This window comes from Hemibagrus wyckioides, linkage group LG21 (genome assembly GCF_019097595.1).
Source record: "Hemibagrus wyckioides isolate EC202008001 linkage group LG21, SWU_Hwy_1.0, whole genome shotgun sequence".
Lineage (NCBI taxonomy): Eukaryota > Metazoa > Chordata > Actinopteri > Siluriformes > Bagridae > Hemibagrus > Hemibagrus wyckioides.
In genome coordinates, this window is record NC_080730.1 from 8,729,490 (window position 1) to 8,747,431 (window position 17,942).

The 17,942-nt window shown below is 39.5% G+C and overlaps 1 protein-coding gene across 1 annotated transcript; it reads left to right on the forward strand.

Annotated features, from left to right (window-relative positions):
* Positions 1-299: 299 nt before the first annotated feature.
* On the forward strand, positions 300-16,357 carry ccdc71 (coiled-coil domain containing 71). Its single transcript, XM_058374188.1, has 2 exons — positions 300-457; positions 13,171-16,357. Exon 2 carries the CDS (start codon positions 13,203-13,205, stop codon positions 14,256-14,258), a length of 1,056 nt encoding a protein of 351 aa, XP_058230171.1. The 5' UTR covers positions 300-457; positions 13,171-13,202; the 3' UTR covers positions 14,259-16,357.
* Positions 16,358-17,942: the final 1,585 nt, after the last annotated feature.

The window sequence follows — 17,942 nt, forward strand, 5'->3', positions numbered from 1 at the left end:
TTATGTGCCTAATATATCCCACCCACTAACAGGTGCCATGATGAGGAGACGAGCAGCATTACTCACTTCACCTGTCGGGGTCATAATGTTATGGCTGATGTATGGTATTTACACTACACTGACAATGTTGCATATAGAGTTCATTCTAGATAAATAATACAACAACATTAATGGAAATGAAGCTGATGTCTTTTGTGCTTTACATTCCCCTAAGGCTGTGAATGATGATGACCCCCCCCCCCGTGACTGCACATTTCAACGCAACTCCTATTTAAATGAAGATGCCGTTTTTAAGCTAGCTAGCTAGCTATTTCAACTGAGTCGCCTACGTCACCGCGTGGCCCCGCCCACTTCGCCCTAGTCCCCTCCCCATCGGTAGAACGAAGAAGCCATTTTTGTTTCATGTCTGAAAACCTTCGTTGACTAGAGAATTTGATGCATCTTCGGCTCTGTGAAGGTAAGGCTCTTTTGGTGACTTTAAACACCAGTTTTTTAACAGGGGATTTTTTTTATTAGCGACATGTCGTCGTGTGGAAACGACGCCGGCAGACGAAAAACAAACCAAAAAAAACAAACAAGCAGCTTCATCAGTACAGATCTCGCCGTATATCTCGAGCTAAAGATCAACAAAGATTTCGCGTTCCTTGTCGTTAGCTTAGGTACAGAAAATTAGCCACTTGGGCTAGTTTCCCCCAAGTTTACTAGATGACAAACGGATCGTTGTTTTCTCATATGAGTTGGGCGAAATTGGGCAGAGAGTGGTCAGTACGTCAAGTAAAAAAGAAAAAAAAGAGAAAGAAAAGGTCTAGACGTCCGTTTTTTAAAGCGAACGTGGTGCTCTTTCCCCTGATCCTCTCTAATGCATTGTGTTCCATGGCGAGCTTTGTCTACAATTATCACCAGGAAAGATGTCCAAAACCTAGAAAATCTCATCAAATAACTTATCTCGGACATGATCTATTGTAGTCCGAGGCGATAAACGTTATTATACGCATCTTCTTTTAACTCTTCGCAGTACTGTCCAAGTCTATCAATCGTACATATTCAGCCTATATATATATATTTATGTATATATGTATATATATATATATATATATAATGATAGATAGATATAGATCCCCATGCACATGGGATTAAAGGGTGCCTTCACAAAATGAGTTAAAGGTGTACTAAGTAGTTTTCAAGCTTTTTTGCTGCCCCTCTGTCCGGCCGTAGAATTGAATATCCTCTTTCATATTTCACGTTTTAGCCTCAGTTCTCTAAAGGGTTGATCGTCCCGGGACCGTGGGTTGCGGTGATGCCTTCGCTCATGATCTGAATTTTATTTTGATTATATAACAAAGTGATTTATTCCGCTTGTGCCACAGCTAGCTATTTGTTGTTACGGTTTTGTTATTTATTGCTGTCTGACGTCATACACTTAAACTTAACGTGGGGGGGGACTTCGCTTGAGATCGTTAACACGTTCAGGAAAAAAAAAAATTCCCTTTGGTGTTCGTAAACAAAGAGAGATGTGCGTACACAAAAACGGCCAGAGTAGCGAGGTTAGCTGAGTGTTGAATCTATTCCGAGTTTTATTCAGGAATCGTATTGATAGCATCGCCCGCTTATAATCGGTTAACGATAAAAGTGCTATTTGTTGAAACGTACACTTTAAAAGGGTGTCATTCTAAAAGATCGTCGTGGCTTGGTGTCCTGATTGGACGTAGATACACATCTCTTCGAAACTTCCGAATAGTCGTAGGAGACGTGGTCAGACAAGTGGTCTGGTCTTGATTGACGCTAACAATTTTATTTTTTGAGGGATATTCAAGCCTTAATGTTTTACGATCGTAATATCGGGAATATTTTGGCACTGAAAACCCAAACAGTGGCATTAAACTGATTTGTATGCTGAACAAAGTTAACTAGTTACAGTAGGGTCCTTAAATATTTGGACAATGACACAACTGTCATCATTTTGCCAGTGTACACCAAATGAAGCAATGAAGATGTGATTAAAGTGTGTAATTGGACAAGATAGTATTATAGGAACAGAAGGATTATTCTTAATAATTGAATGGAAATCTATCTGCTTGAAGCCTGGACATCACCAACAGCTTGATCTCGTCCCTTGAGATGCTTTCCCAGGCTTTTCCTGCAGTCACCTTTTCCATTCGGTTGCTGCTTGTTTATGGGTCTTTCTGCCTTGTTTTGTCTTCAGTAAAGGTACAGCATGCTCAGTTTGACCATTTAAGTACATTCCATTCTCATACCTTATGAAGCTCTTTAGTTGCTTTTGGGGTATGTTTTTGGTCCTTGTCCATCGCTGGAACTGTGAAACACTGTCTTAGCAGCATTTGACTGTATGTGAGTAGAATATATAGCAATTCAGGATTCATCCTGCTACTTCTATTAGCAGTCAAATCGTCAATAAACACCCAGCTCCATTGGCAGCCGATGCATGCCCATGCCATAACGCTGCCTCCACCATGTTTGACAAATGATGTGGTATACTTTTGGATCATGAGCCGTTCCTTTCATTCCCCATACTCTCTTCTTTCCATCATTCTGGTACAAGTTAATCGAGGTTTCATCTGTCCAAAGAATTTTTTTTAAAGATATTTCTAGCAATGTCTCATCTGGCCTTTCTGTTCCCAGTAGTTTGTGTTTTGATGTAATGCTCTGTATTTACATTCATGAAGGTGTCTCTTGATTGTAGGCATTAGCAAGGATACGTCTACCTCCTTGAGAACGTTTTTGACCATGGCTAGATATTGTGAATGAGTTTATTTTCAACCAGGATTGTCCACTGTAGTTGTCGTCTGTGGTCTTCCAGGCTATTTGGTGTAGCTGAGCTCTCTAGTGTATTCCTTCTTTTTAGGAATCTATGACATTGTTGATTTGCCACTGCTAACGTTTTTGCTATCTTTTTCTGATAAAGCTGTTTTCCCCCTTCTCCTAGCTTAATGCACAAATGCAAATTGAAATCAACTCCAGACCTTTTATCTAATTAATTTGTCATGAAATAATGACAAGCTGACCATGAAACTGCTTCTAGGTTTTTTTGTCCAGTTACTTCGGAGCCTGGTAATTGGAGGGACAATGTAAAAACTGGCTTTATTTCCTATATGCTTAATACAGTATTTTTTGTTGAACCGCTTGGATTAAAGCTGAAAATCTACTCTTGAGAAACATTTAAGTCGCTTTGTTTCAAATCGATCGTGGTGGTGTACAGAGTCAGAAAGATATGGCGTTGGTGTCCGAATACTTATGAACCAGACTATTAATGCGTTACGACAACTTTTCACTAGTGTTAGCTCGCTAGTTTCTTGAAGTAGATTTTAGATGATCTATGTGGGTTTGTTAAAGCAATATAAATTAGGTCTGGTGGCTGACGTTAGCTACTTAGCCAAGATGAAATGTGAACTGCGGTCTATCTCGGTTAAAATCAGCCTTATCAGTCTGCTTTCTGTCGAAGTGAACGAGACACAAACACATCGCTTGTTATGTTACAGAGAAAACAAAAAGTGCTAAGCACGCTGTCTTGAAGACTTTCCTATGGAGGAAAACTTACTGACTGTTATAACACATTAGCATTTAAATAGACTACTGACTTTGACCATTTAAATTTTACACCTAGAGTATTTCACAAGTGGCTCATTATTTTTGTTTTTGTCTCTGTATGGGAAAATTCCATAAAGCCATTAGCAGTGCAAATGCATGTTTGTGCAATTTAACAGGACGTAGCTAGCTCGTTATAACGGGCCCTTAGTGGTAATGCTACCTACATACAGTACATTAAATTGTGTACCAGTATGCTGCCTTTAATTCTGACTGGAAGCCAAGGTTCTGAGAATGATAAAACACCTCCCAGAGAATGATGCTACCACCACCATAGTTCATTGTAGCGGTATAAGCTGAAGTATATCAGCTTATCTCGATCTTGGTCTCGTCCAAAAATGTTGTCATAAGTTTCTTCTAGAGCAATAGTGTCTTTCTAGCTACCCTCTCATACAATCATGAATTATGCAAAGCTCTTGAAATGGTTGTCTGGTACATCTTCACGCTACACATAGCTGCTGTACTATATAACTCCCTATAAGAGACTGCTGGCCTCAATGTGGCTTACCTCAACAGACACCATCTTGTTTTTGTTTGTCTCGTTTTTTTAGTCAACGAAAAGGTGTCCTTTGAAAATGCTCTCCAAAGTGGATAAATTTGAAAACGCTGTTTTTGCGTCGCAGTGTGGAGTTCGAAAACAGAGGCTTTCGAAAACGCTGATGCATTTTTAGTCAAGTGGCGCACTCGTGATCAATTTAGGAATGGTTTGATGAGCACACCAACGAATTACAGTACTCATTTTACTCGCAGTACAGGGACGTAAGCATTTTCAGACATTTCAGAGTGGATGACCAACTTTTGGGACACAATTATAAACGATAATTTGGACGCGGAATGTTTTTAGACGAAAACGCCGTTTTCAAATTTATCCGGATTAGCGTAGATGTAGCCTAACCGTGCTTCTTGCGTATGATTTGGAAGAATATCTGTATTTGTCATATCGGCAAATCTGAGGCATTGAATAGGTTACATTTACAAATCACTGTAGCTAGGCAGGTAACCTTGCATAACCATATATTAGAACCTAAAGTTATTTTAAAAAGCAGTATGGAAGATGCAAAGGACCTTTTGTTATATCATATCGCCTAAATCACCCAAAAGAGCACTGCTTGAGTAAACGAATTCATTCTAGTAATAGACATATTAACACATTAGCAAATTCAGCATGTTACAATTCACAGTTTGCACACAGGGTAGTTATATCAGCTCCTAGCCCATGCATCCTGGACGAGCAGACTTCATGTCTGATTAATAGCCAGTTCATTTTGTTTGAGCTATGCGTCCAAGACATTTGGGTTTGGGATTGAAGGATGAATGTGAGACAAAAGTTTAAGCTTTCTTATATTTCCTGGTATTTGCATCTCGATGTATTGAACAACATAACATAGAACCTTCTGGATCAGACTACCCAATTTCTAGGCGAGCAAAAGCGTAGGAAATGATGGGTCTTGTCACGTAAATAACACTTGCATATCCCTTGGTTGTAATAACTGCATCAAACTTGGGACCCATCAGCAAACTGTTGCATTCTTCTTTTGTGATGCTTTTCCAAGCATGTACTAGAGCATCTTTCAACTATTGTTGGTTTTGGTGGGTTTTTCTCTACAGGCTTTTCTTCAGAAGGTGAAATACTGCTGTTGGGTTAAGGTCTGGTGATTTACTTGATCAGTCTAAATCCCTCCGTTTCCCCCCCCCAGTAAACTTCTTTATTTATGAGATTGGAGTGTGTTTTGGATCATTGTCCTGCTACACAATAAAGTTCCTCCAGGTTAAATTGGATGATTTTTTTCTCTAAAAACTGGCAGATAGTTTGTTCCTGGAAATGTCTATATCTGTCCAGCTGCTGCCTTTATCATTAGTAAGGAGCCTATTCCAGAAGCATCCATGCCAGCCCAAACCATGCTACCTCCACCATGCTTCACAGATAAGCTTAGTATGTTTTGTATTATGAGCAGATCCTTTCTTTCTCTATACTTGGGTCTTTCCATCACGTTGGGTTAATTTTGTTTCCAGAACATATGGCTCTTTATTATTATTATTTATTTATTTATTTATTTATTTTTTACAATTCTAATCTGTCCTTTAGATTCTTGCTGCTTATGAGTAGTTTGCATATAGTGGTTGTTTTCTTTGGAGATCTTGTTTGATGTTAGGTTGTTGGTACACAAGTGATTTCTGTCTTTTCAAGAAATTCCAGGGAATTCACATAGGACATGGTCTGTATTGCAGAATCTGATGGCCTGAGCGATGAAGCTCCTCCTCAGATTCTCAGTTTTAGGAATCTGAATACGGAAGTACTTGCAACCGGCTAAACAGACAGTTACCAGGTTAGGTGGAGGCTCTGGTAATGCATCGTCATAGTCATAGCTGTCATGCAGAAAGGTTAGAGTAGACCCGGAGATGCACTTGGCCAGGCACCTGCAGGCCCTGGGTTTTGCAGTTTCCATACCACGTTGAGATGTACCACCTCATCAAGGTATTCAGCCCCATATTTGTCAAAGATATGGCCCAAAACCACTGTGTTGTGTGTATAGCAGGGGGCTCAGGACACAACCTTGTGGGGCTCCACAACCTTGTTGGTGTTAAGGATGATGGTCTTAAAAGTAAACTGGTCAACTCTCACTCCCTGGAGTCTGTCTCTGAAGGAAGTCCAGTCTCAAACAGATCCCCTTGTCGCTGACAGTGTGGGTGATGTTGGTATGGAGGACAGGAAATTAAGGTTCTCATCGGTCATCTTGCATTCATCTTTCGTTGTATGGGAACAATTGTATTTTCATCAGATTCTGTAGCATATTATGTGTAAGATTTTGACTGGACTATAGTAGATGTGATAAAGGAACATTTTATTGTTATCGCAATTTATAAGTTATATAAGTTATTATAAGATTTATAACATTTTTGAACAATAATGCTCAGAAATCAAATGAAACCAATGTAACCAAACTAAATGGTTATGCAACCACACACACCTCAGCCAATCCACAATGCCTGAAGACCAGTGGATACACAGCACTGTATATGTACGTGACATGCAGTAAACTCATGACGGATTGCACAAAGAAAGTTAAAAGCATCTCTGAGTAGAACTTTTAAACCTAAATCCCCTCTTTGTAAGATGGCACACTTAATGATATGCACATAGTACTGTGTAGAAGTTCTGCCAGTGGGATTCTCTTGCAGATCATTGACCATTTTACTACATGATGGTGATGGAGGAAAACGTTTCCTGGCTCGCTCATCCAAAACACCCCAAAGTGGTAAATAATATTCTTGTGACCATGCAGGCCATGGGAGATGTTCAGCATCACTTTAATGTTCATCAAACCACTCTGTCATCAGTCTTGTTGTGTGTCTTGGTATACCACGCTCAGGGTACAATGCTTGAACCATCGGGTGCACATGGTCCTCTAGAATGGTTTGGTAGTGGTGTACCCATCTTGCACAAGTAGTGGACCTAGGGAATGCCAAGATATTGCAGCCCAAACCCTAATAGATCCATCCCAGTACTTTACTCTGGGCATGCAACAGTCTGGGTTGTTTCTGGGATAGTACCTAGACTGTATCTTTTTCAAAAAGATCTTTTTCAGACAGCTTCCTGATGTCAACAGTTACTTTTGGATGTGTTTCATCATTCGTGGTAGTATGCCAATATTTCCCTGGATACCATGGTTCTTGATACACCACAAAGACTTTCTGTCAAGTGAGACAGGCACCAAAAAATTTGTCCTCTTTTGAACTCTGTCTCCTATTCTGTTGGGTGAATTGCAGTATTTTATGTACAGCTGTCCTATTGCTCTTCCAATTCAACCTTCACTCTCTGCTCTTATTTATGGAAGGTCAAATCAGTACATATTGGGCCACCAGGCCACGTATATATATACATTAGAATAAACTTGCTATTTATGTGACTGATCAACCCCAAATACAGTACCTACAGGATCGTCCTGACATCCAGAAGGAAAAACCATGGGTCACTAAAAGCTTACAAAGTGGCTATGGGATTGTTAAAAAATAAATTAGGAGAGATTGCAAAAATTACTTTTTAAGGCAATAATCAGCAAGTAAATATGGCAATTGCATTTCTATGAACAGCACATCACTCTAAAAATGTTGAGAAGGCTAGGAAAAACTAGTCAGCTTGCTTCCTCCATGTGACGACAATCTCCTGAATTCTTCATATGTTGGGGCTACAGAGTAGAGTGGCAAGATGGAAGCCTTTTGTAACAACAAAAAACATCCCTTAGCAAAAAATTTGCTAATATATCAGATCTCCCAAAACCTTGGGAATAGTGTGTTCTTGCTTTGGGGCTGCTTTTCATCAGCTAGTACTGGGTAGGTGCAATGATGAATAGCTTCAAATACCAGTCAGTTATGGTGCAAAACCTTAATGATTTCTCTAAAACACATAAGATGGGGAAATTTAGCTTCACACATGACATGTCCAAATAAAACAAAAAGGAGTGACTTCACCAAAACAAGATCATTGTGTTAGAATGGACTTAGAATCTGTGATGTGACCTGAACAGGTCTGTGTATAGGAGATGTCCAGCCAGTTCTAAAGGTTCTGACATGGTTTATCTTGTGTTTTTCCACAAAAACCACTTTAACAAAGGTGTGTAGATTTTGTGTATCTACGGTATTTCACCCCTCATAATCTCCAAGGCCATTGGGAATCACTTGAATAACATGACACTAGCATCCAGTGAGGTACCAACACACCTTAGCACTACTTGGAGGGGTATTTGGACATGACCGTTGCACTCTTGCCCCTTGGATGAGCAATGTTAACCCGGTAGATTCTGCTTGGTGATGTCCACATATCAGCTCTGCAGACAGTGTAACAGTACATATTTAGAAACCAGACCATCCTGCTGGATGAAAATGACTTCTTACTTTTCATTTGCAATTCTGTCCAAGAGGGAATGAATGTCTTGGGTTAGAGCAAGAACCTGATGTCTTTGAGGCCCTTAGAAAGTTTGGAGCAGATGGCTTAACCACTAATGGCTGAGCAAGTGAGCAGTGTTTTAGGCTGTAAGCCCCTCTTACCAACCGCCCTTTGTGGCCTTAATCCATGTGACCCTTTAGTGGTGTTGAGAAGGGGTGTTCATCATGACCCAACCCCCCAAATTATGGGCTGAATGCCCAGAGGTCTGAGTCACTCACTATGATATGGTCCACATAAGGCCAATAAAATCTTTGTTGGAAATGTGACCTAAAAGTGCTGCATGGTCCCTCTGATCCCATTAACCATTCAGATTTTATTATTCTGAAAACTTTGGACTCTTCTCCAAGATGTCTTTGTTGCAAGGCCCTGAAGAGCTATACTGGTAGAGAGGATAGCTTTCTCAGTGTTGATTTACACATGTAAAGTAGTGCGGTCTATTTTAACTTCATCTGGTGCTGTGCATAAGCCAGGTTGGCAGCCTCTCCTGTTCTGGTCTCGGGGAATTTCCCTGTTGGGAGTGGCATGTTGATGTCAAAAAACAAATACTCTCGCTTCACTAGTAGACATAACGAGTCTGTACCTAGATTTGGAAACCTAGGACAGGTTTCTTGTAACTTCAACATAGACACAAACTGTTAAGCAGATAGCTCCATGTGGTCCAGCGTGTATGTATGGTGATAAAGGAAAAGCTATTGCTATGAAAGCAGTATGTTTATTGCAGTTACGTCACTTTGTGAATGGATGCTTTCTGCATAGTTTAGCTAGTTAGCTTTTACAGATTTGTTTGAGAACAAGTGTAGTGAGACAAAAAAAAATTGATTCTTTAAATATTTCAGTAATTCCAGTAAAATCTTTGAACTCTTTGCTGAATAATCATAATTTTTTTTTTACTTTTCTGGTAGCTGTTTCCTGCATAACCTCCTGACTGCTGTGCTTTGGTGGTAATCTTAACATCAGGTGTTATGTTTGTTCTGCACTATTGTCTCCCCAATAACAGAGCTCACCTCAACAGGTGCAATACTGAATATTACATAGTAATAAAAACCGCACATGCTGTTGATTTTCCCAGGAATATTTCAGCTTCTCCACAGATGGCCAACCATGGCTGTTTTCACCAGCTCAAACTTTGTTGGAGAGTGTCCTGATATTTCCCAAAATCTGACTTTATTTGCAAGTTTGAAAAACCCATGTTTGTTGGCTTGGCATAATTCTATTTTCTATTCTATAAAAGTTTTAATTGTCTTGACCTTGTCTTCTCCTTGTGAATTTTCATTGTGTGTCTGCCTCAATCAGGGTTGGGGATACTCTCTAGTTCCAGGCTGAGGGCCTTCCAGGTGAAGTTTTGTCTACTGGACAAAATGGACTTGTATATGCACTATTTCAGAGTATTCAGCCTTCTTTGAGAGGGTGGAGCCATTGCTTTAGAGGATACCTCCTACTGTAAGTGAGATTTTAATGCTCATGTTAGGAACGACTGAGGTACTTCGACGGGCTTGGAGAAATAGAGGTGAACCCGAGTAGGCCATAAACTGACTGCAACATGTTGGGGAGTTGGATTCATTGCTCAGGGTGCCAGCGAGATTGAAAAACTAATTTTACCTTTGAAAAAACTTCTCCCTTGTATCAACTGAAGTTGGGGATACTAGTACTTCATGGACTATATTCTAGTTATTAATCATACAGGCAGCTGCAAGATGCTGTGGCCAGATGGCTGATGGTGCCTGATATGACTTTAACCCTAGGAGGCACTGGTGGGCACTAGTTGTGAAGTAAGCAGTAAAGCTGAAAAGGGTAGCACGCAAGGGAATTCTTTTTTAGGGATCTCTGCATACAGCTGAGATTTACAGGAGAGTTGGAAGGGGCTTGCACATGAGACGAACTCGTGCAAGGTTGGAGAGGCCATGGAACAAGGCTTTGGGCCCCCCCAAGTACCTTCTGGCAAATTGTTCATTGGCCAAGGCTTGTTCTATGACATGTCCAAGCTTTGTGATATTGGTATGATGGATGGATCAGTGTGAGAAACTCTTTAACCTAGTGGACATGCCCTCCATTCAATGGGCAGTGCATGGTATCCTGTATACCAGCAGAGCTGCTGGGGTAAATGAGTTTTTGCCAAATATGGACAAGGTAAGGGTTCTGTGGTTAACATGCCTGTTCTATGTTCTATGGAAATCTTGAGCATTGCTTTTGAAGGAAAACACGAGGATATGGTGGTCTTGGGAGCCTTCTGGGAAATACCACAGTTCAGAAGAGGGGACTACATAAGAGGAACAATATGTGGGACCCTTGTTGGCTGTGGGGAAATGGGCCAGCTCTTTACTCTTTCACGACTGTGATAATTACGCCCAAGTATTGATCTACTCAACCAGTCAAAAGTTTGGACACACCTTTTAATTCAATGTTTTTTTGTTTAGGGATTTATTTTCTACATTCTAGAACAATACTGGAGATTTCAAAACTATGAAATAACACACATGGACCTAAGTAATCCGTATGTAATTACAACAAAAAAAGTCAGTTGTTATTTTAAGACAAAAAGGTCAGGTGTTCTGGAATAGTTCTTGCAAGAGCAGTATTGTCAAGTGCATTTGCAAAACCCATCAAGCACCATGATGAAACTGGCTCACATGAAGACCATCCCAGTAAAGCAAGACCAAAACTGACCTCTGCTGCAGAGGAGAAGTTCATTTAGAGTTACCAGCCTCAGAAATCACCAATTAACAGCACCTCAGATTAGAGGCGTTATGAAGGCTTTACAGAGCATCAGTAGCAGACGTATCTCAATATCAACTGTTCAAACAAGATTATTGTGTATTTCGGCCGCCTTCAGCATTGTTTTACAATGTAGAAAGAAATAAACATCAGGAAAGACCATGGAATTAGAAGATGTGTCCAAACTTTTGACTGGTAGTGTAGGTTCCTAATAGGTTGTGATCTGGTCTCTGTATGAGTGTAGGGAGAACATTCTTGGTGGTTAGTTGAAGCTGGTCTATGTGGGTGTCGGACTCTATTAGATGTATGTATTAACAAGTCTTCTGTTGTTAATACTGTGGCTTTCAAGGACAGGATTACAAGAGCCAAATTTGGAGAGGTGGCCAGTAATATCCCTATCCAGGGTAATATCCCTATCCAGGGTAATATCCCTATTTATTGGCAATGAGATTTTCTTGGCACCATCTACAGTGTAATCATTACAACAAAGTACCATTGGATCTTATTCATAAGTGATTTAAAAGAGGAGTATGATTAACAAATGCTATGGGTCAGTGGCAGCAATGTTACAGTTGAGCTGTGGTGGTGAAAGCTAGTGGTGCTTAGATTTTGGAGTTTCCCAGTAAGTTTCTGTCCTCACCTATGGTTCTGAACTGTGGTCATGAATACATGTGGCAGCAATGAGGTTCCTCTGAGGGTTGTTGAGCTTATTGCGTGTGATAGTCTGAGACACTCTGAGATCATGAAGGGAGTAGAGTTGCTATTCCTTTTGAACTGGTATGAGCTCCTTCAAATGGCTCCTGTACTTTGAGAATGCCCCTGATTTAGGAGTGATTAGCAACCAGCTCTAGATGGGTAGTCGAAGCATTGCGATGGCATTGCCCAAGAAGAGCTGAGTAACATGTAATAGAGATCCTTGTGTAAAGATAAGGACTTGAGAGAGCTTGAATGTAGTGTGCTTCCTGAGGGAATTAGAATGGTAACTGGTTAGTGAAGGTCAGAGTTTATGTTGCTAAAAATGGTTGGGTTTAAGAGGGGCTTCTTTGTTGTGTTTATTGCCTTAAATTTGCACAGGGCCCATCATATAATGACCATACTGTCACCTCACAGTTATAGCATATTGAAAGACAAAAATGCTAGTGGTACAGAATGCGGTGTAGAATGTATGCCATGGTTCACTGAATCTTTTGTAATGCCCTAATAATTTATTTATGTATATATAACAGTAAGTTGGCATTAATAACTTTGGCATTGTGATCTGATGTTTCTGTTTCTGGTGATGTGTGTTTATTTAGTTTATAAAAAAAATCGAATTTAATTCATGTTATGGGGAAGATTATTATATTTAAGTGCTTACTGAAGGATGTGCTGTTGGTCTTGTTTCTGAAACTGTATTGCTCTTTAACTTTGGTGTTACTATCCTGGGGTAAAAGCATGTTTTTGGTTCATTAGTGGTGAATTTATCTTTAATTATGTCGATTTAATTATGTCGCTTCTATAAAACTATATTGATTTTTAAGTGATACTCATGATTATGATATTCACTTAGAAATTTCTGGAGGTATATCTGGTGTAAGTTGGGGAACTCGAACTATTCCTCACTCCTGTACTATCCACTCACTATCCATGCTTTTATTTATTCAAGTAGCATTCACGTGACGACTTGAGTTCGCACAGAAACAAAAGAAAAATTAAGCAGGATTATGTAAATGTTTATGTACAGTGGTTGTAAGGTCTGCAGACTTGTATTTGTCTGTTCTACAGTGTTTTATCAGGTGCTGCTTTGAAGTAGCTGTGAAGTGGCCCACATTTCATCACCTGTTTCTTTATTGTTTCAGGGGTTTTTTTTGGGTTTTTTTTATATTTGTTAGATTTTGCTTAACCTAACCCCATGTCTTTCATGTTCACAGACACCTGAAGCCTTTATGCATCCCATCTTTGGATGGGTACCATGAATTGTGACGAACCAAATGTGGAGAGGGCTGTTCTCTCCTGGTCCAGATTTGCTACAGCTGGCCAAACTGCCCTCAAGGAGGCCCTGAAGGTCTTCAATCCCATTTCGCAGGACCTCTCTGAGACAGAGAGGCAAATGGTATCTTTTCTTCAGGCATTAAAAGATGAAGGACGTAAACCAGTGGTGCTTAGAAGTAAAGATGTATATGGATACAGGTCTTGCACGACGCAACCGCTCACAACAGAGATTGGCAGTAAGATTCCGAGAGTACAAAAACCTTGTAAGAAACGAGGTCGGAAGACTTTGATAAAGAACAAGGAGACCAGTTCGTCGGTTTTTGGTACAACCACCAAGGCCATCTTACAAAACCAGCCCAAGATTCTTCTCACCAATCTCTCAGTAGATACTCTCAAGCAGACTGTTTCACCCAAACCATCAGTGCCGATTCCAAGTTCTGTTCAAGTGCAGCAGTGCCTGAAATTAACAAACATAAAGGGTGTTACTGGGGGACATACTGCAAGGCTGCAAATTCACTTTGGTGCGGACTCACAAAGCCCGATCGGTCCCAGTGTCTACTGCCCGCCAACTCTCTCTGGGATACCACATTCTCCTTCAGAAAACATCACTCAATCTTTAAATGTAGTAGCGTTGGACAATAAAAGAGCTTTGTCCTGTCCAGTCAAAGTGGATGATGCCCTCATTGGAGATTCTGCCCCAATTGTTTGTCAAAATGGTATTAGTCTGAAAGAGGGTAAAAAGGTCCAAATGATATCAGGTAAATCTGGTGTTATAAGCAATGGTTTGATCTGTGAGGACAGTGATTCAATGAGGAGGCTGAACTGCCAAGGTTTAGGTTGGTCTCAGCCAGCGCTCGTCACAAATGGCCAAGACGTGTCTAAACTGAACGGAAATAGTCTTCAGTGGAAAGTCATCAAAGTGGACGAGTCTGTCACTGACGAGGAGGTGAGGAAAGAGGCTCAGAAAATCTTGCGAGTCAACCTGTCACCCGTGATACAGATTCATCCACTTGTCCACTCTGTATAGACTAGAGAGATCAAAACTGACTTTTATATCTACATATACTATTAGAATTTCTTATACCGGGGCGTTACTTGGATCAAAACATGATTATTTCCGTCTGAGTGGGAGTCTTATCTCAAATTATGCACATTTCACATGTATGACCAACTTTGGTGATCCAAAGAGGGAAATTAGTTCTATTTTCCGTTACAGTGTTTCTTTTATTTGTTGGTATTTTTGCCTTGAATTTGACGAACTAAGCTAAAAGAATTAACCACATTGTTTCACTATGCAGTGTTCCTCTATGTCCTTCCCCCATTTTGTTTGGAATAGACTTCCTAAGAAACAGATTTTACAAATTAAAACAGATTTCTAGTGTGACTCAATGTAAGGTTGGTTTATAGAGATGACACACTATTATAATTTGTTATATTTCAGTTTGCTCTTTTTTTTTTTTGTTTTTTTTTTTTTTAAATGCTTTGGCTATGTTTTTATTTGTCCAATGCATAAATCTGTAGGCATAGACTGCATAATGTTTAAGTTGTAATGGTACATGGGGAAAGGATTAGGTTTATTCCCTACTAGAGCTACAGACATGGTTGTCTTGTTTGTCCAACACCATTGTATATTAAAGGTTCAAACAGTTTCTTCAGTTAAAGACATTTTTTAGAAAGAAAGGTGTTAGAATTCTTTCTGCTTCAACAGACCTGCTTTAATCCAACAGCTAATTGTCAAGCCCCCTCGTTCTGAGAGCAGACGTATTCGAGCAGAGAAAAATCAAATCTGTGGTCTTGCTTTATAGAACTGAAGCTGTACCTTTTTTTTTATTTTCTCGATGCTTGCCTGTAAAAATGCAAGAGTAACATCTAGTGAGAACTTGCTGCTAATTTGAATCTTAAGTTAATTACCACAACTCTGGGAGACGGTTTCCTCCGAGACACTGATCGGTTCTCCTCCTCCTTGTCTGCATACACCATAAACTTCAAGTGTTGCTGCAGGTTAAAGGGTGGAGTGTAGAGTGTATGCTCAACCATGAGAACTGGAAATAGTGCAGGCCTGGTCAGGACTTAGCAGTCCATTTTAATTAAAAAGTCCTTACCCCTTGTACCATTTAATAGATCAGGAGCGCTAATGTAGTTTAATTGTATTACAGGGCAAAAAAATATGGCCTTACCTTTTTCTTTTCTTTCTTTTTTTTTTTTTTTTTTTTTTTTTTTTTTTTTTTTTTTTTTGAGAAAATGTGACCATGTATTTTATTTTGTAGATCTCACTCCATTTTTCTAAATGAGACAACACTGGTATTTTGGTGCTCAATGATTACAATGTTGCCATAGCCACTAGCATTCACACTTGTTATAAATTGCTTCCATCGACGGTATACAACTTGATTAAACTTTCCATAAACATATAAATGAACATCATCCTGGTTCCCATTTTTAAAGTCTTGTCTAATGGCTGATCTGGGTGAGAGTTGAGCTTGCCATCCTCTCAGCCTCTGTTCAGGTCCTTTCAGTGTATTTAAGCCCAAAAACCCTAAACGTTTTTGGGTTTAAACATCAAAACATTTTATGTCCTCCATATTGTCAACCCACAAACCAACAAAGTTTTTCCCAAAAAGATTCTGGCTATTTCGAGGTCGTATATACATATCTTTTTTTTTTTTTTCTTTTTTTTTTCCTCTAATGATTCTCTATATACATAGCTTGAGCTTAGATATGGATGTATTTTTCAAAATTATTGCAGTGTATATGTCAGCAGATGTTCATGATCTTTTGCAGAATTTGCAGAATCGAACTGTAAACTCTGAAATACTGCAGTTTTTACAGAACTTAACCTGTGTACACAGTTGAATCGTTTCAAATGAGCATTCAGTCGTTCCTCATAACTTTGTTATTGGAAAAATTTTATGTTGGGAGAAGGACATTTTGCCGGAGGCCACAAAACACCTTTTTAAGGCTATTTCAGTCTGCAACAGAAACCAGTGCTGAGACATCCAGAACAACTTCATCTTTTATTACTGACTAATCTTTTTCATTCAGTTGAATCTGTGACCTTGAACTGTAAAATGTCAGTGTTGTATCTTTAGTTAATAAGAAGTTGTGAATTAAAGTATTTAAAAATGACCCGTGTTAACTTCTTTTTGGGTTACTGAAAGAATTGAGTTGTATGAAAGTTAATAACTAATGGAAATGTATCCCCCTTGGAAACCAACCTATATGGTTGGTTTAACTAAGGTATGCTTTAGTTTACAGATAAACTGGCCATCTGGTTTCCGGGTCAGTGTTGGTGATTTTACCGTTTCAGAAATTATGGAATGTTCACTATATTACCAAAAGTTTTGGGACATCTGCCTTTACATGCACATGAATGTAATATGGAGTTGTCCCGCCCTTTGCAGCTATAACGGCTTCAACTCTTCTCTGAAGACTTTCCACAAGGTTTAGGAGTGTGTTTATGGAAATTTTTGACCATTCCTCTAGAAGTGCATTTATGAGGTCAGGCACTGATATTGCACGAGAAGGCCTGGCTCACAGTCTCCGCTTTTATTCATCCCAAAGGTGTTCTATCAGGTTGAGGTCAGGACTCATGTCAAGTTCCTCCACACCAAATTCACTCATCCATGTCATAATGGACTTTGCTTTGTGCACTGGTGCATAGTCATGTTGCAACAGGAAGGGGTCATCCCCAAACTGTTCCCACAATGTTGGGAGCATAAAACTGTCCACACTGTCGTTACGTTGAAGCATTAAGAGTTCCTTTAACTGGATCTAAGGGGCCGAGCCCAACCCCTGCAAAACAACACCTGAAGTCAATGATTTGGGGGGGTGTCCCAAAACCTTTGCCAATATAATGTATATTTATCACTCTGTGGAAGAATATTTGCTGTTATCTAATATAGAATGGATACCTGTGGTGCGTTAGGTAGTGTTGCTACCTCAGTTCCAGGATCCTTGGCTTGCACATTTGAAGCTCTCTGGTATCTTTCCACCCACCCAAAAACACGGTGAAAACGCTGCACTAAATTAACACTGTACTACTTTATAGTTCTATGTAGTAGGCTGTTGTCTTGTCCATGGTGGCCTCCCTACTGGATCCAAAGCAACTCCAATGAGTGAACGAATAATTTACATACGTTCATGGACCCATATTGTTCAGTTTCAACCTCAATCAGCAAAAATCTTATTATTGTAGATGTTTTTTTAGTACACTGTTTGTATAATGTGAATTTTAAATCTGTACAGTCATTGGAAAAAGAAAGTACACTGTCCTTTAATAGTTTTTGTTTGCCAGTGCCTCAATAACAATTGTGGTCTTCACCAACTTACCTCAGGTAACAACAAAAATTCAGAAATCAACTATATAATCCTCAACTATATTTATCTACTATATAAATTAGTAATTAGTAGAACCATCTTTATTATTAGAGGTATATAGCAGCCAGTTGTTTCTAAGTAAATTATAAACAAAGGTCTTTAATCAAGCATGACAAAGACTTAAAAAAAGAGTTTCATGTAGACGTCTTTCACATTGTTTTGGAGAAATTTCGATCCACCCTTTTCTTTTTACAACATTGCATCAGTTCCTTGATGTTTATAGGCATTCATTTATGCCCAGCTCTCTAAACATCACAGCATCTCAATGGGGTTGAGGTCTGACCTTTGGCCTGGCCATTCCAGCACCATCATTTTTTGTCTTCTTTCACCATTC

What these genes read in the sequence shown, in the direction of transcription:
- ccdc71 (XM_058374188.1), top strand. Translation starts at nt 13,203, where the DNA reads ATGGGTACCATGAATTGTGACGAACCAAATGTGGAGAGGGCTGTTCTC.